Below are 23096 nucleotides of genomic sequence, written 5' to 3'. Positions count from 1 at the left end.
CCATCAAGCCTTAGTGCTACTCTGCAACTGACAACCCGCCCCTTCAGGTTAATGAGAAATGCACCAGGAACAAAGAGCTCTGACTGGATTTCTAAAATACCAAGACAAGAGAAGCTTCAGTCAACCCTGTATAGAAGAAAAGTATCTTGAATTCCAAACTGTAAGAGCCAGGTGATATTTCAGCATTCTTTGAGATAAGTCTTTCATTCAACAACTGTCTTGTTTATCCTAAAGGTGAAGCCTGTCCAGAAAAACCACGAGAACAAGATGGTGAACTTACAGCCTCTAAACCCTTGGCCCCAGTGGTCTCAATATAAAACAGTATCACCTGCTTTGCCAGAAGTAGCATTTTGGATATAAGTATTTTGAAAACATGTTATCAGCTCTTGGGTACTTGCAAGCAAAAGACACTTGGAAGCCGGTATGCACACACTCATTCTAGCTGAAATTAATACTTGCATCAGAAACATGCATTCGCAAATGCAGGCACCTTCAATTCCTTCATGAAATCTGTTGAAAAAGTACCTGTCTCTATATTTGTTGTTTTTTTTTTTTTCCTGTTAACTTTGAATAATTTACTTCACATAGAGTTTTAATGCCAGGCATGAGACCTACTGGGCCTTAGAGCTAAATGCAGTGTTGTATGCTGGGGGCTTCTCAGATAAGGAATGATGATAGAAGTTTGGCCTTACTTTTGAATATGTATGTTTTAATGATCTCTCATTTATCGTTGTATATGAAGAAAAGACCCCTTTTTTTTTTTTTTTTTTTTTTAAAGTGTTGAAGAAAGTTAAATTTGTCTAAAAATAAAAAATAGGTCTTCAGGCTGCGGTATTTTGATGACATTCCTCAAGTGCCTCCTCAGAGTTCTGGTCAAAAAATACTCCACGTAGGGAGTAATTTTGTTGTCTTAATGGCTGCTAAGTTTTCCTCTCCTCTGCAATATAATCTCAATTTATTTTTGTTTTTTTAATGAGCTTCTAATTCCCAGTATTTGAATGCTACCATAGCTTTATAATGTGCTTTTGTTCCCTTCAGACTTAAAGTAAATAAGAATGGGAAAAACTTGCCAAGAACAGATCCATTTATTTGCTCAAACATTTCAAGAACACCTGCACAGCTATTTTAGAAACATACTGGTATCTCCATTCAGCCTTTTATGTTATCCAGCTTCAGGTAGATTATGCCTACCTAATGATGAAAAATGTACAACATTTCCCATACCTCTGTGTTCAGCTAAAGAAAATCTAATTTTCATACTTTCACCATTTGTACAAGTAATATGGATCAATTCATTCATGGAAAGTTCATATTCCCTTTGTGTCAGTGATATTTAGAGAAAATCAAGCCTTGCCTCTGTACTTTTCTGTGAGCTATAATTTTCAGAATAAGGGAAACAATTCTTTCAAGTCTTAGCAGCAAAATGAAAAAATCCTCTTTGTAGAACAAGGCCAAGATACAGCCACGCTATGGAAAAGATCAAGCACGGGTTTGTGTTTGTACACACAGACCCATATGCTGACGGATAATGAGATGGAAGACTAAAAAGCTCTCACCAGATGCACATCAGAACAGTGAAACACTGCAGCGGTCAGCTGCTCCAACAGCCACCAGTGATGCCACAGGTCAGGGTGAAAGGCTCACCTGGGATCTGAGAAACTGAACTCACCATCCTCTATAACCATCTCATCCCACTGGCTGTATAAACTACAAGAAAAAAGTTTAATTGGGAAACATCTGCTGTACTTCTCTACAGCGCGTATCTCAGTTACACCCTTGATATAAAATAGCTCCCTAGGTTTGATCCTAAGGCACCTTTCATTACCATGGAAGCAGCAGTCTAAAATTTACACTTCAAGAACACTTTAAAATAAAGATCCCTTCTCTCTGCCTTCCTCATTCCTGCCTGCAACAGCCATCGGCCACCCGTGCTTGTTTTTTTTTTCCCCTGCTGGATAGCTGACATATGGCAAACACATGACATGCAAACGGGGAACAGTTTGGATGGAAAGCAACATGCACAAGGGCAAGGAGTCTAAGAGAACAAAATGTTCATACCTCACATGACCAAAATGCTGTCGTGCAGATTAATGCATGTGATTGAAATTCAAGAACTGAGCATTTCCTCTTTTTGCAAGCAATGCTATCAAGATCTCTACTCTACAATTCATGATGGCACAGTGAACAGAAGTCTGAAACAGCTGGATCTGGAAATTTTAAGGTAAAGCATTGTTTTTTATACCATGACCTGTCTTACTTTAAAGCTACATGTTTTAAAGAATGACGAAACACTTGAAACAGCTCCCCGGTAAATCACAGTTTGCAAAAGTGTATCAGAGATTATGAGTCTCTAAATTTGGCTATCCCAGAAGTTCATTGTTGCATTATGCACCCACCCACCTCTTTCATTCACCTAGTACTACCAAAGACAAAAACTAGCTTTTAGTAGCTTATACTTAATACTTTCTGCCTCAATTCCTCATGCATTGTTTACTTCATGTTGGAGAACCTTCCTTTAAAAAGCTGCAATGACCTTGTGTTTTTCGGACTTGAAACTCATTAAGGGACATCACTTTTTGCAGATATGCCTTCAACTACCACCATGCCCAAGCTAGAAGTCTCTGTGGAAAAAACACATTAAATGCCCCAATTCCTCATCTCCTGTAAGTTCAGAGACTTGGTAGAACTCAGAAGCTAAAATACCAAAAGAGTTAATTCTTACAAAGTGTGCTCCGCTTTCTCCAAGCTCTTTATACACATCCTGGGGGCAACTAAGCTAGATCCAACTACAGCAGCAAACGCCAAATTTCTCTGTAGTCTGTGCGCCCTAGTGCAAATGGGGACTGAAGAAGGATACAGCTACCTCTCTGAGGTATCCTCACCAACTCCATCTCTCCATCCTCACTGCTACCACAGGAGGATGGAGAAAGATGTGTCATTCAAATACTAACAACAGCAGTTGGACACTACTTCTTGTATAAGAATAACATTTGTTATCAGGCATCAAGTTACTTTAAGGAACAAAGACCCAAACATTTATTCTGCTAGTTCTGCTGCTATATCACACTGAGAAAATAATTTACTTTATATGCTTGGAATATGCTTTAATTTAAAGCTGAAAAATACTACTTCAAAAACAAAGTGGAAGACAGTAAGGCTGCAAACCTTTTCACACACTGCCAGTGGATGAGTGCACACTGTGAGATATTGGCAACTCAAGTCTGAAATGTTAGGCAAGCTCACTGTGAAGGGTAGGTCCTGATGTCTTAAGGTATTAAGTATTGTAAACCATCTCACAGGCTTAAAAGTATTGCTCACATTAACTGCCATTCCAACTGAAGCTGTGCAAATGCCATGTTTTCATCCTTTGCCTGTACTACAGATGTTGCAGTAAGTAAGTAGCTTATACTATACTTGCTCTGCTACCTTCCTCCTTTCTCTGCTCCCCACTCCCAAAATAGTGCAGAAACAAAATGATGCAAAGGCATTAGAAATTAAGCAACTCCTTTCACAATTAAGCAAAATTATTGGAAATAGAAGAATTCTGATTTCAAGCCAAAACACTAGTTTCTGAATAAATTTGTCACTATGCGACTATGCATCTCCCTTGCCAACTTCAGGCACTACAAGATCTTCAAAAACTGTAAACCAGGAGTAAGTGTAGGAAGCAAGGATGACCAAAAGCACAAGCAAGTCTTTTCATAAAAACAGAGTTTTCTCCATCACCTTGATGGCATGGCATTGCCCAAAGCACTGCCTACCATATGGCCAACGTCCTCCACACTGGCCAGGCTCTCAGCTTTGCTACTTCTGGAGTTGCACTGACACCAAGACAGACTGTAACCATGCTGAACAAAATCCTTTTGAACTGTTGCCTTAGTCTAATAAATACCTTAAGATGAATATGCTTTTATCGGATAGCTGATTTCACATTTTATTCTTGTGCAAAATAATCCCAAGAGGCATTGCTCTAAACACAGCCAAAACATCTTTTCTGAAGTCAAGCGCAATCCAGAAAACTTTCCAAAAGCAATAAATTATGAAGAGAAAAAGAAAATTATTATCATCTCTCTACATTTAGCCACTTTAGCAACACATCAGGATATGAACTGCTTTTCAGATCTCCTCCCATTAGTTAGGACTGAGGTGCCACAGGAACACACTGCACAGCTCTGTGCCAACAGCTGCACAATGAACCAATTCTGTGCAGTGAATTTTGAACTTTCCTGAGCTTTGACCCATCCCCTCCTCAGTTCAGCCTCCTCCCAGCACCAAAATGCACTGTAAGATAGCCATCACCCTGTAAGTGGGATGTATTTACACAAATCAAAGCTATGTCAAGTGGGAAGATAATTATGGAAAGAAAAAAGAAATAAAAATAGCAAGTAAAATGTTTCACTGAAAATAAAAGCAACTCTTTCCAGTTGTGTTTAACATCCAAATTGTATATAGGAACAAGGTTCTTCAGCACTGTTGAGCAAGACTGTCTGCCTCATTAGATCCAGAACAACTTTTTATACTAAGATACAGAAAGTATTTGGGAAACCATGTTGGAAAGTTATTTTAAGTGACACTTGCACCTTTTAGGTACAATAAAATCCTGTACCATCAATTATCATTTCAGTTTTAGCATTGTCTGGAAACTAAGTTTCTGTCAGAGACCATCTTTCTGGGCAGCAGCTGGAGGGAACGAACAGAACACCTGGGACTTCCTGGCCATTGTAAATTAATTACTCAACCCTGCAACTCTACAGTTAGCTGTACTAGTGCAAATTTCAGCTCTAAGAACTGCCAACATCAATTCTACAAATGCATTTTATAAAGCCTCTGCCCTCTAATTGATGCAGTATGGAATGAAAAAATCCCATAATTAAAAAAAAAAAAAAATAGTTAAGCAATTTACATGACACCTCACTCACAGGGGGCTGCTGAGACAGGTATTTTGTACCCTTTCACTCAGAAAAATAGCAGAGCAGACTATGCTGCCATGCAAGAACATGAGAATTCAGGGAAGTAAAGTTTCAAAAAATACTTGCTTCTTTCAGAACTGAATCCACTAAAGACCACATCAGAAATAAATCAAAGGAAACTGCAATGGAATATATTTTTAAAAAGCTTATTGTAGTAGCTGAAAAGAAAAATCTAAATAAATCCTTTGAAGCAACAGAACAAAAACAAGACTAGTACATGCACACAGGAAGAAGAATTATAAGGGTCTTTTCTAGACCTTTCTGTCTCTTCAAGAAAATTCATTCATCTCCTTATTTCTTGCACTCTGCAAAAGAGAAGCTGTTGTGGAAGCCCTGCATTGAATTAACATTTATTCCATGAAGACAGCAGATGTGGGGGAAGAGCCATTAGAGAAGAAAAATGCACAATCACATACATTTCACTATTTTTGCCTCACTGAAAAATCTATCTTCTTTTGTGGCGTGTCATAGTCTTATTCCTATCAGCTCACAGTAAGAGTGGAACAGTAACCCTTTGGGGAAAAAATTGAGTGACAAATACATACTGGAATTACTTGTTGCACAATGACGTTAAAGAAGATTAAATTTGTAAAATACTACTGAATGCCCTGAACATTTTTTAGGAGTATCAGAGTCAGAATAGTTTATGAATTTGAAATAAAAATCAAGCTATACTCAGTCTTCTTTTGGTTAAAAAATATTAAGAAATGCCCACATACTGCTCTCCTACCTCTTACCCACACCACAGTCTCAAATTCGAGTACTTAAAAGTGAAAAATAAAGCCAGAGAAAAGCAGAACAAATCAAATACTTTACAAATGTCTCATCTGTTGCAGAGCACCTTTGTGTCCCTGTACTCCCGAGCTTTCTCAGATCCTGCTGGAACTAAGGCTGCTGCTTTCCTCCTGATGCATTTATCGCCTATGCCCCAAAACACACTTTGTTAGGAGACACAAGAGCCTTTAAGTGCTTTTTAAAGAGGTAATGAAAATTATGAGTAATTTCCTAATAGTGACAGTTCAGTTTAGCCTATGTGAGCTCGTGTACTCACATGCCAGAAGTATAGCAAAGCTTTCAGAACTAATTCAGGTGAACTGTTAAGAACAAACTTTCCTCTAGTATTTATCAGTTCCTAAGAAATCAGACACTTTCATACATGTTGTCATTCAGCTGAAAGGCAGTTGTTAAGCTTTTGCAAATACTTCATCAAAATAAAAAAAGAAGAGAGAATTTTAGCAACGTAAGCATGGTAAACACATTTTTCTCTTCCAGCAAATGTGCAGCACAGTAAATGAAGCATTATGAGTCACTATGTGACAGAGTAAATTAACAGTTGCAAACACAGATGTTTAACAGTAAGTAAAGCCCTCACCTATACTACGAGGAAAAAACATACACATTAAAAAAAATCAAATGTGACTCAGAACTAAAAAATACATCATTAAAATACAAGTTATGCAAAAAAATTCTGCAAAATAACTTCCCCTGTGTGTTTGTACAAGAGTGTATTTTTGTGTATTTTTTTTTTCCCAAGAAAGCTCTTTATAACAGTAAACTGTCTGTAACTGATCCACTGGTAAAATATTATTCTGTTCTGAGTTAGCCTAAAAGACCACAGGCAAATGCTCAGAAAAAGGTGATTAACAAAGGCTGCTTTCATTCTGAAGGCCTGAAGATCTGTAAAGGTTTGCCTAGGCATGGGCTACATAGATGAGACACCACTAAGGCTGAGGTGTTCCACGTCTGGAAACAAAGTCAGGGGATATCAACCTCCAAATATTACTGTGTAATAAAGGAAAGTTGACAGTCTAAAGAGAAATGAAAAGACAGCAAAGAACTTTGGGTGAGAAGCCATTCCTTTTCAAGCCAGCCCACTTTAGTACATTATTGAAGTTACTACATTTTGATGTGTTTACTTCAGGATAACTTTAAGTCCAGTTACAACCCACTCCTCAAAACAGCAGAACATGGAAATGAGCAGACACACTTATTTTCAGTAATGGAATAATCTTTGAATTCCTCTCCCAAGCCTTTCAGCTCCAAACAGAGCTTCTGTTTAAGGAATGTGATTTGAAGTTTCTTCAAATATTATCAAGTAAAAAGCAAACTACTGATTAGATAATAAAAAAGCTTCTATATAAAAACTAAGGTTGCTGCAGAAAACAAGACACATCCATGCTGCTTGGGTTGTTCTGAAAGTGTACTGCACTTTCTGTAATGTACACAGGCACCACCTCACATGACAAATAATTTCAATAGTATAACAGAGTAAATAAGCCAAAAACTGACACTTAGAGAAACTTCCAATCTAAATATATATGCAAATCCTTAAAAATATTCATCAATAAATATAATTTCTGTAAGAACAATGGCAACATGCAAAGAAGCTACCTAATAGAATCAAGTAAAAGCTGTTACATTAATTTAAAATTACCTTTTATTTTTCACAAGTTTTTCCAACACATTGTGCATTTTGGCACGGTAGACTTTGAGATAGTTTGCTTCAAGTTTCTTTAAATTACAAACAGTAGATACAGTAGGAATATTTTAAACCGATCTCTTTAAAATAAATGGCAAGTTAAGACCCTTAGCTTTAAAACAGAGACTGCCACAATTTCATTTTCCTGATACAAAATTCAAGTAATTTTAAGTAAGAGTAGAAAATTGTCTTTATAAAACACACTATTCTTAAAATTTACCAGCATTCTGAAAATAAACATCAAATTTCCAGTATCAATTGGATGCAATTACATATCTAGAAAAATAACTCATTTTAAATGAAGGTCACTTAGTGAAGAAAAGTAAATTTTCAACAGGAGTTCTTCAAACAAATGATAAACCATTTTCTCTTAGCTAAATTATTTCATCCTTGTTCCATCTACACAGTTAATTTATCTTTCTTCTAAAGGTGTACATTTCAGTATTGAAAACGAATTAAGAAAACAGGCTACTGAGATGTTTTCCCTTTAGTATATACCAGCATATGGAACTATTACTTATGCCCAACAGCCATATACAAGATTAACTTGATTTTGTTTTTATGCTGTGGTTTTCAATTGGTTGGTACCACATATATGCACCACAAAAACTTTACTGTGCCACTTCACTGAATGAAAACTATAATAAATAGATAATTTTGTATCAAGAGTTGTTCGGGTTTTTTTCAAGAAATGGATTAGTTATAAAATGTTTTTCCATTTTCCCTCCTTAGGTACTCTTTTTAGACAGCAGAATGGAAAAACAAGCAGGACATGTTTACTTTGTGACTCAAGGCTCAGAGCAGATATTGAGATATCTTCAACAACTTTACAACATTTTCTTTTATTTTTTTTTTTTTTTTTTTTTTCATTCTTTTAGCCCAAAGTAACTTTGATGTCCAGGAACAGTAACTTAAAGTTTCTTTTATCACCATCTTCCAGAAGAAATCTATAAATAAATGTTTGTATAAAGAATCAAACATTGCTGAAGAGGGGGAAAAAAAAAAATTAAGGATCGATAAATGATACTGCAATGTATCTAGTGCCATTCAAGATAGGAAGTCCTTCATGTAAATGAGTGAGTCTTCCTGGGTGCATGAAGCTCCAGCCTTTCCTGGGAGACTCGATGGAGCAGTTGTATCTCAGAAACTTACAGCCACCTCCCTGCAGCCAAAACAAAGGCAAACAAACACCCAAACATTTACCTTGTATTTTAATTAAGTTACTTTTTATTTTTCCACAACTTAAAATATTATGCTATTATTACTAGGTTGCTAACAATATATATATATTTTTTTTTACTATCCCTACTAACAAGGTTATTTAAACAACACCATGTTCAACGCGATACATAACAGACCTACAATTGTAATCAAAGATTTCCCCTTGCTTTGCTTTAGCATTCCCCAGATAGCAACTCATTCAAGCAGCAACTCTGACAAACAAATCTTTAATTACATTGCTGTGGATGATACCAGGGAGAAGCCAATCATGCTCGCAGGCTTTGTTCCAGGACTGCATCCCTATCCAGGATGGCATTTAAACACATCTTAAATAAATTGATCTGGCTGTTGCTTTGACACTGAAGGTGTGTCTTCTAAAGTAGTAAGTTTGGGAAACTCATGGGTGTTAAGTAGGACTGTGAATAATACAGGTTTATAAACAAGTAGGTTAAGTTCTCTACTAGTCAAACCTGGATATAACTGCCATAAGCCCTGCCAATCTCCGCACTCTAGGGATTGTTTCATTTGAATCAATATCAGAGTAGAAAGCAATCTCAAAAAACAAAACAAAACAAAACCAACAGTTGAAATTTTTCAGTCTGTGGCTGATCTAAAAAAGGATCATTAAAAAAAATTGTAAAGAAAAGAAACCACTTGAGACAACCTGGGACTATCTAAATTATTTTGAAAAATTGGTTTTCACTCTATAGAAATGAAGCATTTCAGAAATGCTAAAAGTGAAATGGCTAATGTCACCAAAGCTGTTCTTTAAACTCCTTCTCCCCCACTACCGGCAACCATTTTGACCAATTCAGCTTGACTGCATCAACAGTTCTGGATCCTGCAATTGAGCAAAATTAGTACTTATCAAAAACCAACGAGGAATAATATATCCTGATTTGTGACCCACATCCTTTCCTTTTCAACATGGTCTTTAAGTATACCCATTTAGGCTCTAGTTTGGAAATAATATTAGGCACTCAAAGGACAACATTTTTTAAGTCAGTAAGTTGTCAACTTACTTGAAAATCCTCTCCTACTTTGTTGAGAGCGATGTTGATTGTGAATGTAGAGGAGTCATGATGAGGTCTGAGCGACCGTTGTCTGTCAGGGCTATATTTTACAACAAAATTCAATAAAGCAAACCCCTGAAACAAAATATACAGTCAGACATCAACATGTGAACTTCCAAGTCACATACAGGGTTCTTGTTTTCTGTGTGGGTTTTTTTTTTTTTTAAAGATGAGTAAACAATTCAACAACATTCATCTATAACTACTTCTACATTAGATATAAGCTCCCCAATCAAACAAAAGTGTGTATTCAATAAAATACTTAGAATTACTCATGCCATACAGTAATAATCTGCAAAAGTTTTAAATGCATACCTTGGTATAATAGCCAGCAAACACTTTTAGCGTTACCGGTGCAATGAACTCTCTGATGAAATGCAGCCATTCATTATCCAGTCCAATTTGCTTCATATGAATATCATCAGTTGGGACATTTTCATAACCTCCAGAAATACGGCTGTCCTAATGAAAACACCATAAATGGCTTTGAAATATGGACATGAAATGCTTCTGGTACTTCTACAAATATTTATTTGAAATGTGCAGAATCACAAAATGCAACAAGGCAATGCTTCAGTGGGCACATGTGAGCTTGCTGTACAGTAGTTTCACAGCTAACTGCTGTGGAAAAAATCCTGAGCTATCCATAAACAAAAATTGGAAATTTTAAAAGGCGAGTCAATACTTGGATGTGTTGCCTGTCAATAAGCACTTCCTGGAGTAATGGTTTTACTCATTGAGATGCAGAGGCAACTGAAGTTATACCAGATCAAGAGAGTACAGACCTCAACCTGACGTGGTAATAAACATTGAAATAATTTGAAGATAACAGTATGTTAAGATCCTTTTTGGAGGTTCCTCTCTGCAGTAAAATAATGACAGCAATTTATGTTTGTGAATATGACAAACGTTCCTCCGATTTTAGCAGTAGTTGCTGAATACCTTGAACTTTCTGCAAACAAACACAATAGCTCATAACATTTGTGGGTAACTGCTTAGGTGGAAAAGTCTGAAAAATTAGTACTTAAGAGGTAAATGAGTAAAACTTCTCTGAACATTTATTAACAATCATCCAAGATCAGGCTTGGACAACTATCGGACAATTACTGCAGCAACAACACCACTGTTCGTGTCTGAATTTGCTAGTTCAAGGCTCATTGAGGAATGTCACTACATTTACTGAACAACAAGCTACATGGTAGACTAAACGAAGTATTTTATACCATAAAGCAGATGTATTGGTTCACCGGCAATTGTTGGAGTGTTTGTTTGTTGACGTACACTGTGACATATTATTATAAAGGTAAAAGCTACTCACTCATCAAGGTCATGTTTATATAGGCTGACACTTACTTGGTGCTTTCCACCAGACCACTGTCCAAAATGTTCCATTTCTTCTACCAATTCATCACAGGCAGTGTCAGAAAATATGGGAAACCAAAACACATCTGGACATGGCTACAAAAGGTTAAAAAAAGAAAACAAACAAACAAAAACAAACAAAAAGTCACACAAAACCAAAACCAAACCATTCATCTCTTTCAGTAGAGTTAAGCTTTAACATCTGTCTTATTTTGAACTGCTAAAAAAGGACATCTTCACTTTTCTTGGTCACTAAACAATATCAGCTGTTTTAACCTGAGCCATAATTCAGATACATTTAAATAATTACATTTTGTCTTGACTCACAAGCACATTCTCACAGAATGAAGCAAAAACTATGAGCTACCTTGTGAGTCATGGCCCAGCATAAACAACGGCATCACCCAAGGAAGGTGTGTGGAAAAGCTTGCCTTTGCTAGATACCAGGAAACATAGCAATCTGCTATAGAAATTTTATTGGGCCTTCTGCTAGTGGTACTAGCTAGTTCAAATAACTAAGCTAAACACATCTGTATTCTGGTGAAGGCAGTTACTTGGATGACATTATTCTGAGCAATCAAGCAATTATTTTTTGGACTCCTCTCATCTAGTTTTCAAAATGGCAAAGATTCAGTTCTGACTCAAATCATCACACAGCTGTTCAGCCACAGACCAAAGAGCATTTCCATGGAAATACTTGCTGTATGCCACTTCATTATCAGGCAGTCCCATACATTTTAAGGAAACTACTTATACCTACCTGTTCTACTATATTATCAGTGAAGATCTTTGAGTAGTTGGGATTTATATAGGTTTCCTTCCAGTCCTAAAAACCATGATTTTAAAACATTAAAACAGAATAAATTAATTTATAAGTGACAAAAAAATAATTTATCCATTTGCTCTACTGAAAGCAATGGAAACAATTAAACAATTTCTTATACCCATGAACGAACTGGCTCTCATCATGTCAAAAATCATGAAACCTGTTACATCAAAACCACATGTCTAACTCCTTACTCTGGTCATCAGTTGGCTTGTTGATATGATATATTGTCATTTGCTTTAACAGGTGCGGAAAACACCTTTTAGTACACAACCAGTATTTAGCGTATAATAAACAAATGTTCTCCATGTAAAGTCTTTAAATCCCAAGTCCTTTATAATACATAAACTTTACCATTTTTTTTTCAAATAAAACAACTGTTTCAGCAATAATTAGATACATACCACAGGATTTTCAAATATCTGCCAGAGGTCATTGTTGTAGTGAGAGGTATTGTAATTGGCTGTAGAAATAAGTCTGCCAAATTCATGTCTGTTGGTAATGTACATGAAAACGCCCTATACCAAGCAGAGAAAAATGGCATTAGCAAAACTGTCCATCTTAGCAAAAATGATGTTTTAATAAAGCCTGTTTGCTTATGTCTGTACTTTCATAAAATATATCACATGCTTGTACATACATACTATACATGTGCTATTAATTTAAAATTCTTAAATTTTGCATGGTTAATTCTAATCACCAACCAGTGTTCATAATTCCTTCTTTACAGGTATTTGATTGAATTTATTTTCCAAACATATTAAACCAAAACATATACTGTTCATAACACAAACCCACATGCAGTTATAGAAAGGAAAAACAGAAAAGTAGTTGTTTTGTCTTCCAGAAAATCTAAACAGACACACTGGAAGCACCTGTTTTCAAACTGAAAATACCCATCCAAGAAAACCAGCATCTAGGGTTTAGTTTCTCATTAAGAATTGAAAGAATAAGCTAACGATAGACAAGCTAATGGAAGTCAGAACAAGAAACTTATTTCAGAGTATTCACTACATGGTCCTCTGGTGAATTAGCCTGAAATAAAAATATAGTGGCAAATACAGCATAAAGTAATATTCAGATCATGGTACAAAACAGCTGAGCACTGTGAAGTATGTTTGCCTAAGCAAACATTGCAAAATATGTGCAAGATATCGACATGGTAAGATACAGCTTTATTGTCAAGCTATTAACAGAAGATATTAACAAAACTCTCTTAATTAGAAATAGTAGCAGAAAACAGTTCCTTTTAGAGAAACTAAGGTTTTGTGGGGTCTTTTTCTAAGTTTACTGTTTTTCAGACTAAAACCACATTTCAAAAGTGTTTGTGATGTTCAGATTTGCAGCAGCAGAAGACATTCTTATTTAGATATTTTGGTATTTCTGTCCATGTTTCTGTCTGAAAAAGAGTTAAACTGTTAGAAAGATGATTATTATGTTAAACACGTGCCCAGTCTGGGGCACTTACCAAATCATAAAATAGCTGCAGCATGGAAAATAAGGAGGGTCTGGGTCAAGAAAAACAGCTTAAAATGACACCAATTACACAACAGCCCTGTGTGGTCACCAAGGGAGCCTGGCAGAGCTGCTGGCGACTGGAGCTATACTCCTTCCTAGGACTGCGGGAACAGTTTTAGCTACAAAGAAAGGCTTCAGCACACCTGGACCTCAGGATCCATGAGAAACCTCCCTGAGGAAAGGACAAGCCTCTCTAAGACATTTTGAGCTGGTCATGAAGAACCTGTCTCTGGCCAAAACTTGAACCTTGAGAAGACTGAAGAGAAAGCTAAAGCAGTACTTCATCAGAGTAAGTGGACAGAGGAGAAGTATCTTCCCGTGGTAGAATAATACTGCACGTATTAATAACTCATCAATTAAAAAAAATAAAGCAACACCTTTGGGGGTCTGAGCATATGGAATGTTTCCGAAGAAGGGGAGTCTTTTTCCCTTTGTAAACTCTAAAATGAAGGAGAATCATTACATCAGTTTTCTGATACATAATCTTTCTCTTTTTCTGACTACTATTAGGTTTCCACAGTTACATTAGGGTAATAGCAGCCTTTGATCAAAAGCTGATATGCCTTCACAGACAACATGCATCACCAAGCAAAGCTCATAATACACATGTCAAAGCTGTTTCCACCAGCCCCTTCTTATCTGCTGCAATACAAAAACAAGCATGGACCAGACCATCTTACAGCATAGACTGGGAAAGAGGAGAAGAGAAAGCAATTTTCTGATGAGCCAGTCAGATTAGTTTAACGAGCACAAAGGAAGCACAGGTTTGCAATAACTCAGCTGAGAAGGTTTGAATACAAGAGAATCGGATGGGGATGTTCTGAATAATCAGTACAAAGGAGATCATGCCTTGTTATGAGGGAATAAAAAAATTAATACTTGCCAACTTTTCTTGTTCAATTCAGCAAAATTATTTTTCAATGCTATAGTGTCTGGAAATAGGTCTGGTTTAGGTTTTATTTGTTTCTGTGCTGAAACTAGTGTAAATATCAGTAGAAATGTGGATTTACATATTCATATTTTTACAGTACAAATACTTTTTCTCTCATTACTTACAGCTTAATGCAAGTAACAAGTTTCTGATACAGTTTTAATCTATCTGGAAAAATCAATGAGTAACTCATGCTCCCTAAGAACATACGTACAATTTCATAAATCACTTAGGCTTTTTATATCAACACTGCCCATCATTAGTTCAAATATGTATCTAAATATAAAATTGCAAAATATTCCAACTTCATCTGCTAGAAGTTTCACACTGTATAAAAACATGCGTAATAGAGATGCTCTAAATGCATTGATAAGTTTGAAGTCACAGACAGTACAGAAGTTGAGCCCTCTTTCATCCTGTTGAGGTTGCACCAACAAGAAAGGTATTTTAACCTCAACAGGAATTTTCAGTGCATTTAAATAAAAAACATCATGCAGTCAGCACACCAGTTCCTTGCAAACACTTCTGTTCTCAACAATTTAAAGAAATATATCTAAAATGCTCTATGTCACAAAAATTGGCCAGTACTTTGAAACAGAAGTAAAAATAAAATATCCAAGATCAATCAAATGAAGCAGTCACGTGCAGCAGGACATAAAGAAGGCTGTGTGTACTTAACAGCAAGCTGTTATAGATACACCTTACCATTTCCCTGGCATTCCTGCAGAGAGCCATATCAGGATCCAACTTATCACGCATAAAGTAGTTCTTTTCTTTCATCTCAGATCTAAGAGTTTGTCCTTTAATTAAGTATATATTAGCCATATAAGGAATATTCCATACTCCTCTGTAAAAAAAAAAAAAAAAAAAAAAAAAAGGCAAATAGTTTAAAACCAATTTGTTGCCTATTCTATCTAATCAGCATCTCCATACTTGCTGACAAGACTAAGCAAGTTTTAAAGAAATGAAGCTGAAAGGTTCCCAAGACATTTGAAAAACTTACAGCTGGACAATGTGGACATCTCAAATGTAGGCGTAGGCAGTAATTCATCTTTTATGAAGTATTGTTAAAAAAAATAGAAAGGTCAAATTCTCTGAAGAGTCATAACTACAAACGTACTTCATGTTTCCATAGTTAAGACAATCTGTCAAACCCTTCTCATATTATTCTACACTACCAGATGGAGAAATTCTAAAACAGAGTTTTAAGTGAGTTTAAAGACTTCACTGAGGCTTCACACTGCTGGTCTGACCTCCTCACACAAACACCCACGGATCACAGCAGGCCACATATTCATGTCACTTGGGCCAATATCAACAGAGAAGTATTACTGTGACAATGCTCACTCTGCAGTTTTCCTCCCTCCCAGCACCATGAGCACATCTTTCAGTGCAACTGAAAACGAGCCAGTTCTTTTCAAGCAGTCCGTCTGTTTCAAGACCTTTTTGTTCTTCCAGGGCAATGAAAAGGCATCACCACTTGGAAAAGTCAAGCTTAGAACAACTTACATCACATTCACCTAGGGGAAGGAGAAACCCCAAAGGCTATGTGACAAAAATACTTCTCAAGAGCTCATTGGGATACATCTGACATAATATACAAGAAGAAACACATGAAGAAATTACAGTCACTCAGCTGATTAAATATTTGCCCCAAAGAGAAGAAATCATTTAATGAATGCACCAATCATTTCTTTTGGCTGAGGTTCCTGGGATAGAGTTTTGGGTTTGCTATTTGTTTGTCTTACCATTTTCTGCATTATGCATGGCTAGAGCAACCAGACACAATCAGACAGGTACCAGCAATGACTATGTCTATTACTAATACCAGCACATCGTGTTAAACACTTTGGTTTTTTTATTCAAACTGCAAACAGGGGAAAACAAAGGCATTCCTATGAAATAGAAAAAGGTAAACAATAAAACTAACCTAGGCTATTCAGGAATACGAGATTGCATGAATATGAATAATAACCATACTGGGTGCCTTGACTTCAAAAATTAGTTACTTACATTCTGTTCCCTTGGACAATATCAACATAATCTTCTGATCGAGCGTAATAGCCATCTGGACTCAAAGCACCCCAGAAATTGGACCAAAGCTTCCCATGACGAGTTACAAGCGGAGCAATTATCTTTCTGTGGAGTGACATATTGAATAAGAAAATATAAACTGCTACACATATATTATATGTCAAAATATACTAGTTTTCCTCAGTTTGGACTTCAGTGTAGTTAAAACACCAATGACTGTCAAGCCTTGGAACAGCTATTCTGAACTTAAGGTGGAAGAAACAGCATTGAAGTAACCACTGTCCAGAAACACCATCAATGTAACTGAAGCAAAGACTCATATATATCAGAGGTGGCTTGATTTTCAGTCAAGAAAAAAAAATACTGCCCATAGCATAACGACAAAAAGCACAAAGACATCAGAAAAACAAAACTAAAGCAACACACACTACAGTGAGACTTAGCTTACCCAAAACTTGACAGTCAGAAGGGGAAATCTAAGTTGACAAGAATAAAATGGCACTTTGTTTCAGAGGGTGCCTACTGGTAGATATATTTTGCAAACCTTCTGTTTCTTCCACCCAGTGCACCCGGCTTTTAGCCTCTTTCTACAACAGTAAAAATTACAAGGAATATAATGCAAAGGACTGACAGCCACATCTTTACTTAAGCTCCATCCCTTCTCACTAGTAGGTCAAAACAGACATTGATAACTTATCTTTCCGTGACACACCTGAGATTCGCAGATTTGTTATGACCAGGCAAATACCACCTACCTACCCAACAAGGAAACTCAAAAATTGGCAGGAGAAAGTGCACGGTGAGCCCTGTCTGCTGAAAGGTGTTGCTGACAAAATCACAGCTTTGTATAGCTTAAAAGATTGTATTAATACAAGGAGAAACTGGTCATTGTAGCTGCTTCATTTCCAATACCTTTCCACTATTTTATTGCACCTCTGATCTTAAAAGAAAGTAATAATACTGCAACACTAGAGCCATAAACTCTAGAGTTTTTATTTGGTTCTGTATCAGGGTTTTTCGTTGTGTGTGACCAATTTTGAAATCATTAGTCAGCGAAATCTTAAGTCATTACATAAAACCTGCTTACACCATACCATTCTCCTCAGAGGAACTTTGAAGCATTTGAAATTCACACCAGGAATTGTTGTTTGACAGGAACAAAATGCCTTGTGAATTGTTGGACTCCAAGCCCACTATGAACTATGGCAACCAAATACCAAAGGTAAACAAAGAGGATCTAACTCTGCAAGGAGAGACCCAGAAAATCCCTTCAAGTTGGAGGAAATTCTGTAAAATCAAGAGATATACTACACCTGTTCTGTTCTATCAGTATTCGTAAAGTTTTGGGGTTTGTCAGCACAACATCTGCATCTATGCTGAAGTAATATTCACATGCTTTATCCTGGCGACAAAGGTCCCTAAAAAGACAAAAAGGAATGGTAACTCACACATGTCCAGAAAAGAATCACAAACAAAAAAACCAAGAAAATAAAAATCAAAATAAAACATAAACAAACAAAAACCCAACCCAAACAAACAAAAAAAACACAACCACGTGCTCTACTCATACATTACATTAAATGCCCTGTGTAGTGTAATATAGTAAAATAAAGGTGTTTTTGGAATACAGTAGTGTGAGGAACTAAGAGAAGATTTAAAACCAGGGATCAGATGTCTTGTATTTTTCTTTTACTAAACTAAGTGATCTCTAACCTTTACCAAGTTCAGTAAGAGCTACTATGCACTGCCCCAATAGAGAACAAGGCAGTGGGAGGGCAGGGGGAGAGTATCATGCCACTAATTTATATAGCTGGATATCAGTACAGTCACTTAATAGTGAAGTATGAGCTTATTAAGTAGGCTTCTCTAGTAAGTAACTGCATGTGGCTATAACACTGTCTGGGCAAGGATGCTACAGATGTGATCTGCTGATCTGAATAGTAATTGAAACCTTATGGAGAGGATAAGACAAAAAATATAAAGAGACCTTTTCTTAGTGTTCTTGTAACTTACAAGAACAACACCATTGCTAAAGAGAAATATAAAACAATTGCACAGGCAGTGAATAGAAATCAGAAAAAGGAATTGAATTTGTCCCATACACTATTTCTATTATTTGCATAGATTCCCACACCTTCAGCAGAAAGCTTTGACCAAGCAGAAGACATTCTACTATAAATATAAAAGATAAACATTTGTATAATTCTGGCACAGTACACATGCTAGGCTAAGATCTGGTACAGTGAATTCAGCTTTCCTATGCCAAGAGAATAGTAGGAGATGATAGTCAATCAAACATACTTTTAGAGGACGTAGAACAAGCAGTAGCTTTCTATCATGCAGGTGCTATTGATTTTGTCTATTTTCCCTGGTATTATTGACAGAACTTGCATTATTTCCACCATAAAAGCTTGAAACAAGAAAAATATTTTACTTTCTTTCTTTAAAATGTCTATAGACACTGTTTAAGTTCCACATTAACTGATTGCTTGCAACTGTTTTCTACAAAGATCTGTCACTTCAGGAGATCTGACAAACAGTAGATATGAGGGGGTACAGACAAGCCAAGGCAGCTGCTGGCTGCATGCCAGCTCCTCTGTTCCCCTCCACCACCACACAGCACTTAATCAGCGTTTAGCCCGTCTCCTGTAAGAATTACTACTTATCAACATCTTGTGGACCTTTTTGTTCAAGCTTTTTTCTGCTCAAAGGACTTTAGAGCTATGACTTTGTTGGAACCACAGTAGAAGGCAGAGCTTTTTTATGCAATAAATTTAAGCTATCTTTCATTATCAAACTTAACCACTAAAGATGCAGTAATGATTTGAGACAAATTTTTAAAACACCCAAACGACCAAAATGGTCTTCCCACTACTGCTGAAGTCACTCTGTTTGGACACATACCCATAGTTTAAATCTTTGGTCAATCTCTAGTTTTGCTTTAAATGACATCTCCTTCACTGACAGACTTCTACCTTACATATAAGATTTTTTTATGACAGAAATTCCTTAATCAGCACTTTCTTCCATAATTGCCCCAGTTGAAAGCAGTAGGTTTTATTTTGGTCATAAGACAGACCAGCAATTAAGTCTTTATGGCATTTTCCATTACTAGCCTATTCTGCTCAAAGCTTTACAAGTATGGAACACAATTCAAACGTAGCTTTATCATTAGCATAAGTACAACCATTAACCTGACTTTTATATTGCACTTGACATTAGCTATTACATTTCTTCCAAAAATATTCAGCTCCTGTATCTTTGTTCTGTTAATGAAGAAACTAAACCTGACAGACCAATAGATTCTATACCAACCCAGGGTTCCAGCCACAACACTGGCCAGCACCTCCCCAAAAGCAGTAAAAACTTCGGTGCTAACAAAAGTATGAATGGTATTAGTATTTTTTTAATTACAAAAATGTGAAAAATAAATAACAAATAGAACATATTTGTATTTAGTTGTAGGCAAACGTGACTGGAAAAATCGATTACATAATCTCAAAATGTATGGTGCTTCAACTTTTTTTTAATCCCCTTTAAATTGAGAGCCAGAGAATTCCACCAAAATAGCTCCAATGTGTTTAGTTTTGAAAAGTCTTCTGTGCTCCATTCACGGAGTAATCCAAAACACAAAATAATTAATTAAACATTTTGGTCTAAGTCATACTCAGCCATTCATTAATCTGTTGAGAACTTTGAAAGCTTTACTGCCTTAAATAGTCTAGAAATTCAGCTGCAGCACGAATCACCTACAATATGAAACCTCTAACTTCAGCCTCGAAGCAAAAAATCAAGGCTCCTATTCTGACTGCACTTTGATTCATTTTCCCCTCTATTCCTTTCTATAAAGCAGTGAAGGCTGGATCACCAAATGTCAAAACTTCACATTTAAAGTGTAATTTTCCTTGCATTTCCAGATACGAGTCACCATGTCAAATGTGTAGTATGAGTTTTGCCTTTGCACTTTAAGGTGAATAATAAAAACCTCCACAAAATGCTTGCAGTTTCAGATATACAGAAAAAGATTAGTAAAAGTTTCTGTCAAAATTAATACAGCAAGCCTATTCTTAAGAAATTCATGCATCTTCTCTTCAGGCTTTCAGTGCTGTCAAGTAGCTTTCCCAAGGAAACACAAGTAATCTTGGATATTCTTATGCTTTAAAGTATTACTTTCTTACAGTGTATGCTAACCTCTCCAGATGTAGAAATCCCAGATTATACGTGACACTATTTATTATGTGTATCCAGGTCACAGCAAGGAACAAGTGGAAAGTGCTTCCTGGCAATACTCATAGGTATAGCAATATACTTCCTAATCTAAATCCAATGGCTAAAACTTTCAACCTGCCTGTTTTACACTCCACATGCTTATAAGCTAAGACCAAATATTGAGAAGGAAGTTATATTTTTGTAGGTAACTTAAAGTCATTTCAGTGTAATAATTTAAAAGCTTTAGTAAAAGGCCAAGATTTTTTGTTGGAAGTGTGAAGTCAATCTCAGCAGATCAGTTTACAGTATTTTGCAATCAGAACGATGTTAACTTTGCTTACAAACCATGAGCCCATCTGGAACAGTGACCTCATCTGAAAAGGAAAAGCGTCACTGCTCTTCAAACTTTCCACTGAGGTATTCCAAGGGCTGAGTTGTTTATAGCAGTGAGACATACTGTCTACTGAATTTCTTTACTATTGAGTTACTTACACTTTCTTTAGACATAGTTTGAATTTGCAATTAATCAATATATATTTTTTATACTACTCATAGTTTGAGAATACAATTCTCAATGTGGACTGTGAGCTCAAAGGTGTGAGCACTCACACCTTCTGACAGACCTATGAAATAAACGGTGCCCCAGATACAACCCTGCAGCACTCATTGAAAGACTGGGAGACATTGCCTGCCACTTAGGATTACATTTTGCACCTCGCCAGATAGTCACAACAGTATAAAGAAACTCTTATCTCCCATGACTAAAAGCAAACAAGTGTAGCCACAAAATAGATAAACCACTAATGTCTAGTTTTTCATCTCGGGTAATCATACCACGGTTACCACACTTGGAAGCTACTGAAATCAGATATCGGTGGGAAAGTTGTTTCTCTTCTGCAACACTCAAAGTTCAAAAAGGTTAACAGGTTTAAAGATCTTTTGGTGAGATTTAGTAACAGTATAGAAATTGTTTACCCTAAAAATTCTGCCATATGGTGTCTATATAACAACAAAGAGGACCTGGTGACTCCAGAAACTCCACCTCAGTTACACGTAACATACAGTGCTTCAAAAAGTTTGCAAACACTGTACAACTGCTTTGGAGACTACTAGAAACAAAGAAAGAATGATTTGTAAACACGCGAATGGCTGCTTACCCTACCGCTGCACATCTGTGGTGTTTCCTAGAAAGGCTCTGGGCGAGGCTTGGACCTCAGCCAAATATCAGCTTCCCAGTGGCTTGGGCACAACAAAACCCCATTCAAACAAATTGCCAAGAACACCCCTGAGACTCAGGATTAATTCCTCATTCTTTCAGTGGATGCCATGAACAGCCTATGCTATGTTCCTAACCTTTGAATATTTAAAAAAAAAAAAAAAAAAAAAAAAAAAAAAAAAAAGGCTTTTTGAAAATAATTTCTCGCTTCTGACGCTCATGGAAGATTTGCGAAAAAAGAGAATAGAAGAATTATGCGAGAATGACACCTGCTCATGGGTCACAGCAAAGTGTTGGTGGATCCTGGTCTGTAAAACTCCATATTTTGATGGAAATACTGGGAGAGCCATGAGAAACTCTGTGGTAGCTGCAGCCACTAAGGAGACCCCTTTGCAGGCAGGTCTGAGATGGGATACATACTCCAAGGTTCAGATTTAGGCCTGGCAAGTGCCACGTTAAAAAGCTAAAGAGCTGTAATTGCTAGTAAGATGGGAGGAACAAAAACATTAAAAAAAAAAAAAAAAAGGCAAGACCAAGGAGATAAAATCAGTTCCTTTGCAAGCCCTGTTTTTCTCCTGAAAGCAGAAACTCCTGCTAGAGCACTTCTAAAGGATATTCCTGTCTCTTTGTATCATAGAAATAAATACAATTCTGTCAGCTGTATGCCCAGGTCCAGCTTTAACCGTATTTTTACTTAAATGATGGCAGACTAAGACAAAAAAAGTACAGATGTTAAATGTATATTCAGTCCAAGAGGTGCTTCAATGCCATGAAATCCCTTTGTGATAAGTTAGCTTGAAAAGGTTTTGGATACAAAGTAAAACCAAATAAATTTTTTGAAGATAGACTGCAATTAGAGTTTCCATTTACTTTTGCACCTGTTTCTACCTTCTTTTTTTAATAATTACTGCTACATATATTTTTCTGCACAAACTTCAATAGTTTGCTGAAATATATAATCTATTTTATTTCAACAGCATTCTTTAAAAAAGTATTTAAACTTTACATTTTATGTTCATCATGTTTCAATATACACCCATTTGGCCTAACCATAATATAAAAATAATCTGAGAACTTTCTTTGTAGCCTACTATTGTCTATACTTTCATTAGAAGACAAGATGACAGACTATCAAAGTAGTCTAAACCAGAGAGATATTTTCACAGTGACTAACAGCTTTTCATATCAGACAGAAACCAGAAAATACTCAATAGTTCATGTCTTACATCTAGAGCTTGTTCTACCACAAAAGCTCCT

At 36.4% G+C, this 23096-nt stretch overlaps 1 protein-coding gene across 2 annotated transcripts in view; it reads right to left on the bottom strand.

Annotated features, from left to right (window-relative positions):
* Window positions 1–7389: 7389 nt before the first annotated feature.
* PLOD2 (procollagen-lysine,2-oxoglutarate 5-dioxygenase 2) overlaps window positions 7390–23096 on the bottom strand; it is a 51711-nt gene continuing 36004 nt past the window's right edge. Inside the window, exons 11-20 of one of the 2 annotated variants that reach the window (XM_065073951.1) lie at window positions 17728–17832; window positions 16394–16519; window positions 15086–15227; window positions 13827–13889; window positions 12336–12449; window positions 11866–11931; window positions 11097–11201; window positions 10059–10205; window positions 9693–9818; window positions 7390–8611 (exon numbers count right to left, since the gene is read on the bottom strand). In XM_065073951.1, the coding sequence (XP_064930023.1) occupies window positions 8456–8611; window positions 9693–9818; window positions 10059–10205; window positions 11097–11201; window positions 11866–11931; window positions 12336–12449; window positions 13827–13889; window positions 15086–15227; window positions 16394–16519; window positions 17728–17832 (1150 nt within the window). In that variant the 3' untranslated portion in view covers window positions 7390–8455. The remainder of the gene's footprint in view (window positions 8612–9692; window positions 9819–10058; window positions 10206–11096; window positions 11202–11865; window positions 11932–12335; window positions 12450–13826; window positions 13890–15085; window positions 15228–16393; window positions 16520–17727; window positions 17833–23096) is intronic. The other variant, XM_065073953.1, reaches the window with a different exon arrangement.

The sequence above is a fragment of the Columba livia genome, chromosome 9, assembly GCF_036013475.1.
Source record: "Columba livia isolate bColLiv1 breed racing homer chromosome 9, bColLiv1.pat.W.v2, whole genome shotgun sequence".
Lineage (NCBI taxonomy): Eukaryota > Metazoa > Chordata > Aves > Columbiformes > Columbidae > Columba > Columba livia.
Note: the sequence above shows the minus strand (reverse complement) of the source record. Positions and strands in the feature narration are given on the sequence as shown.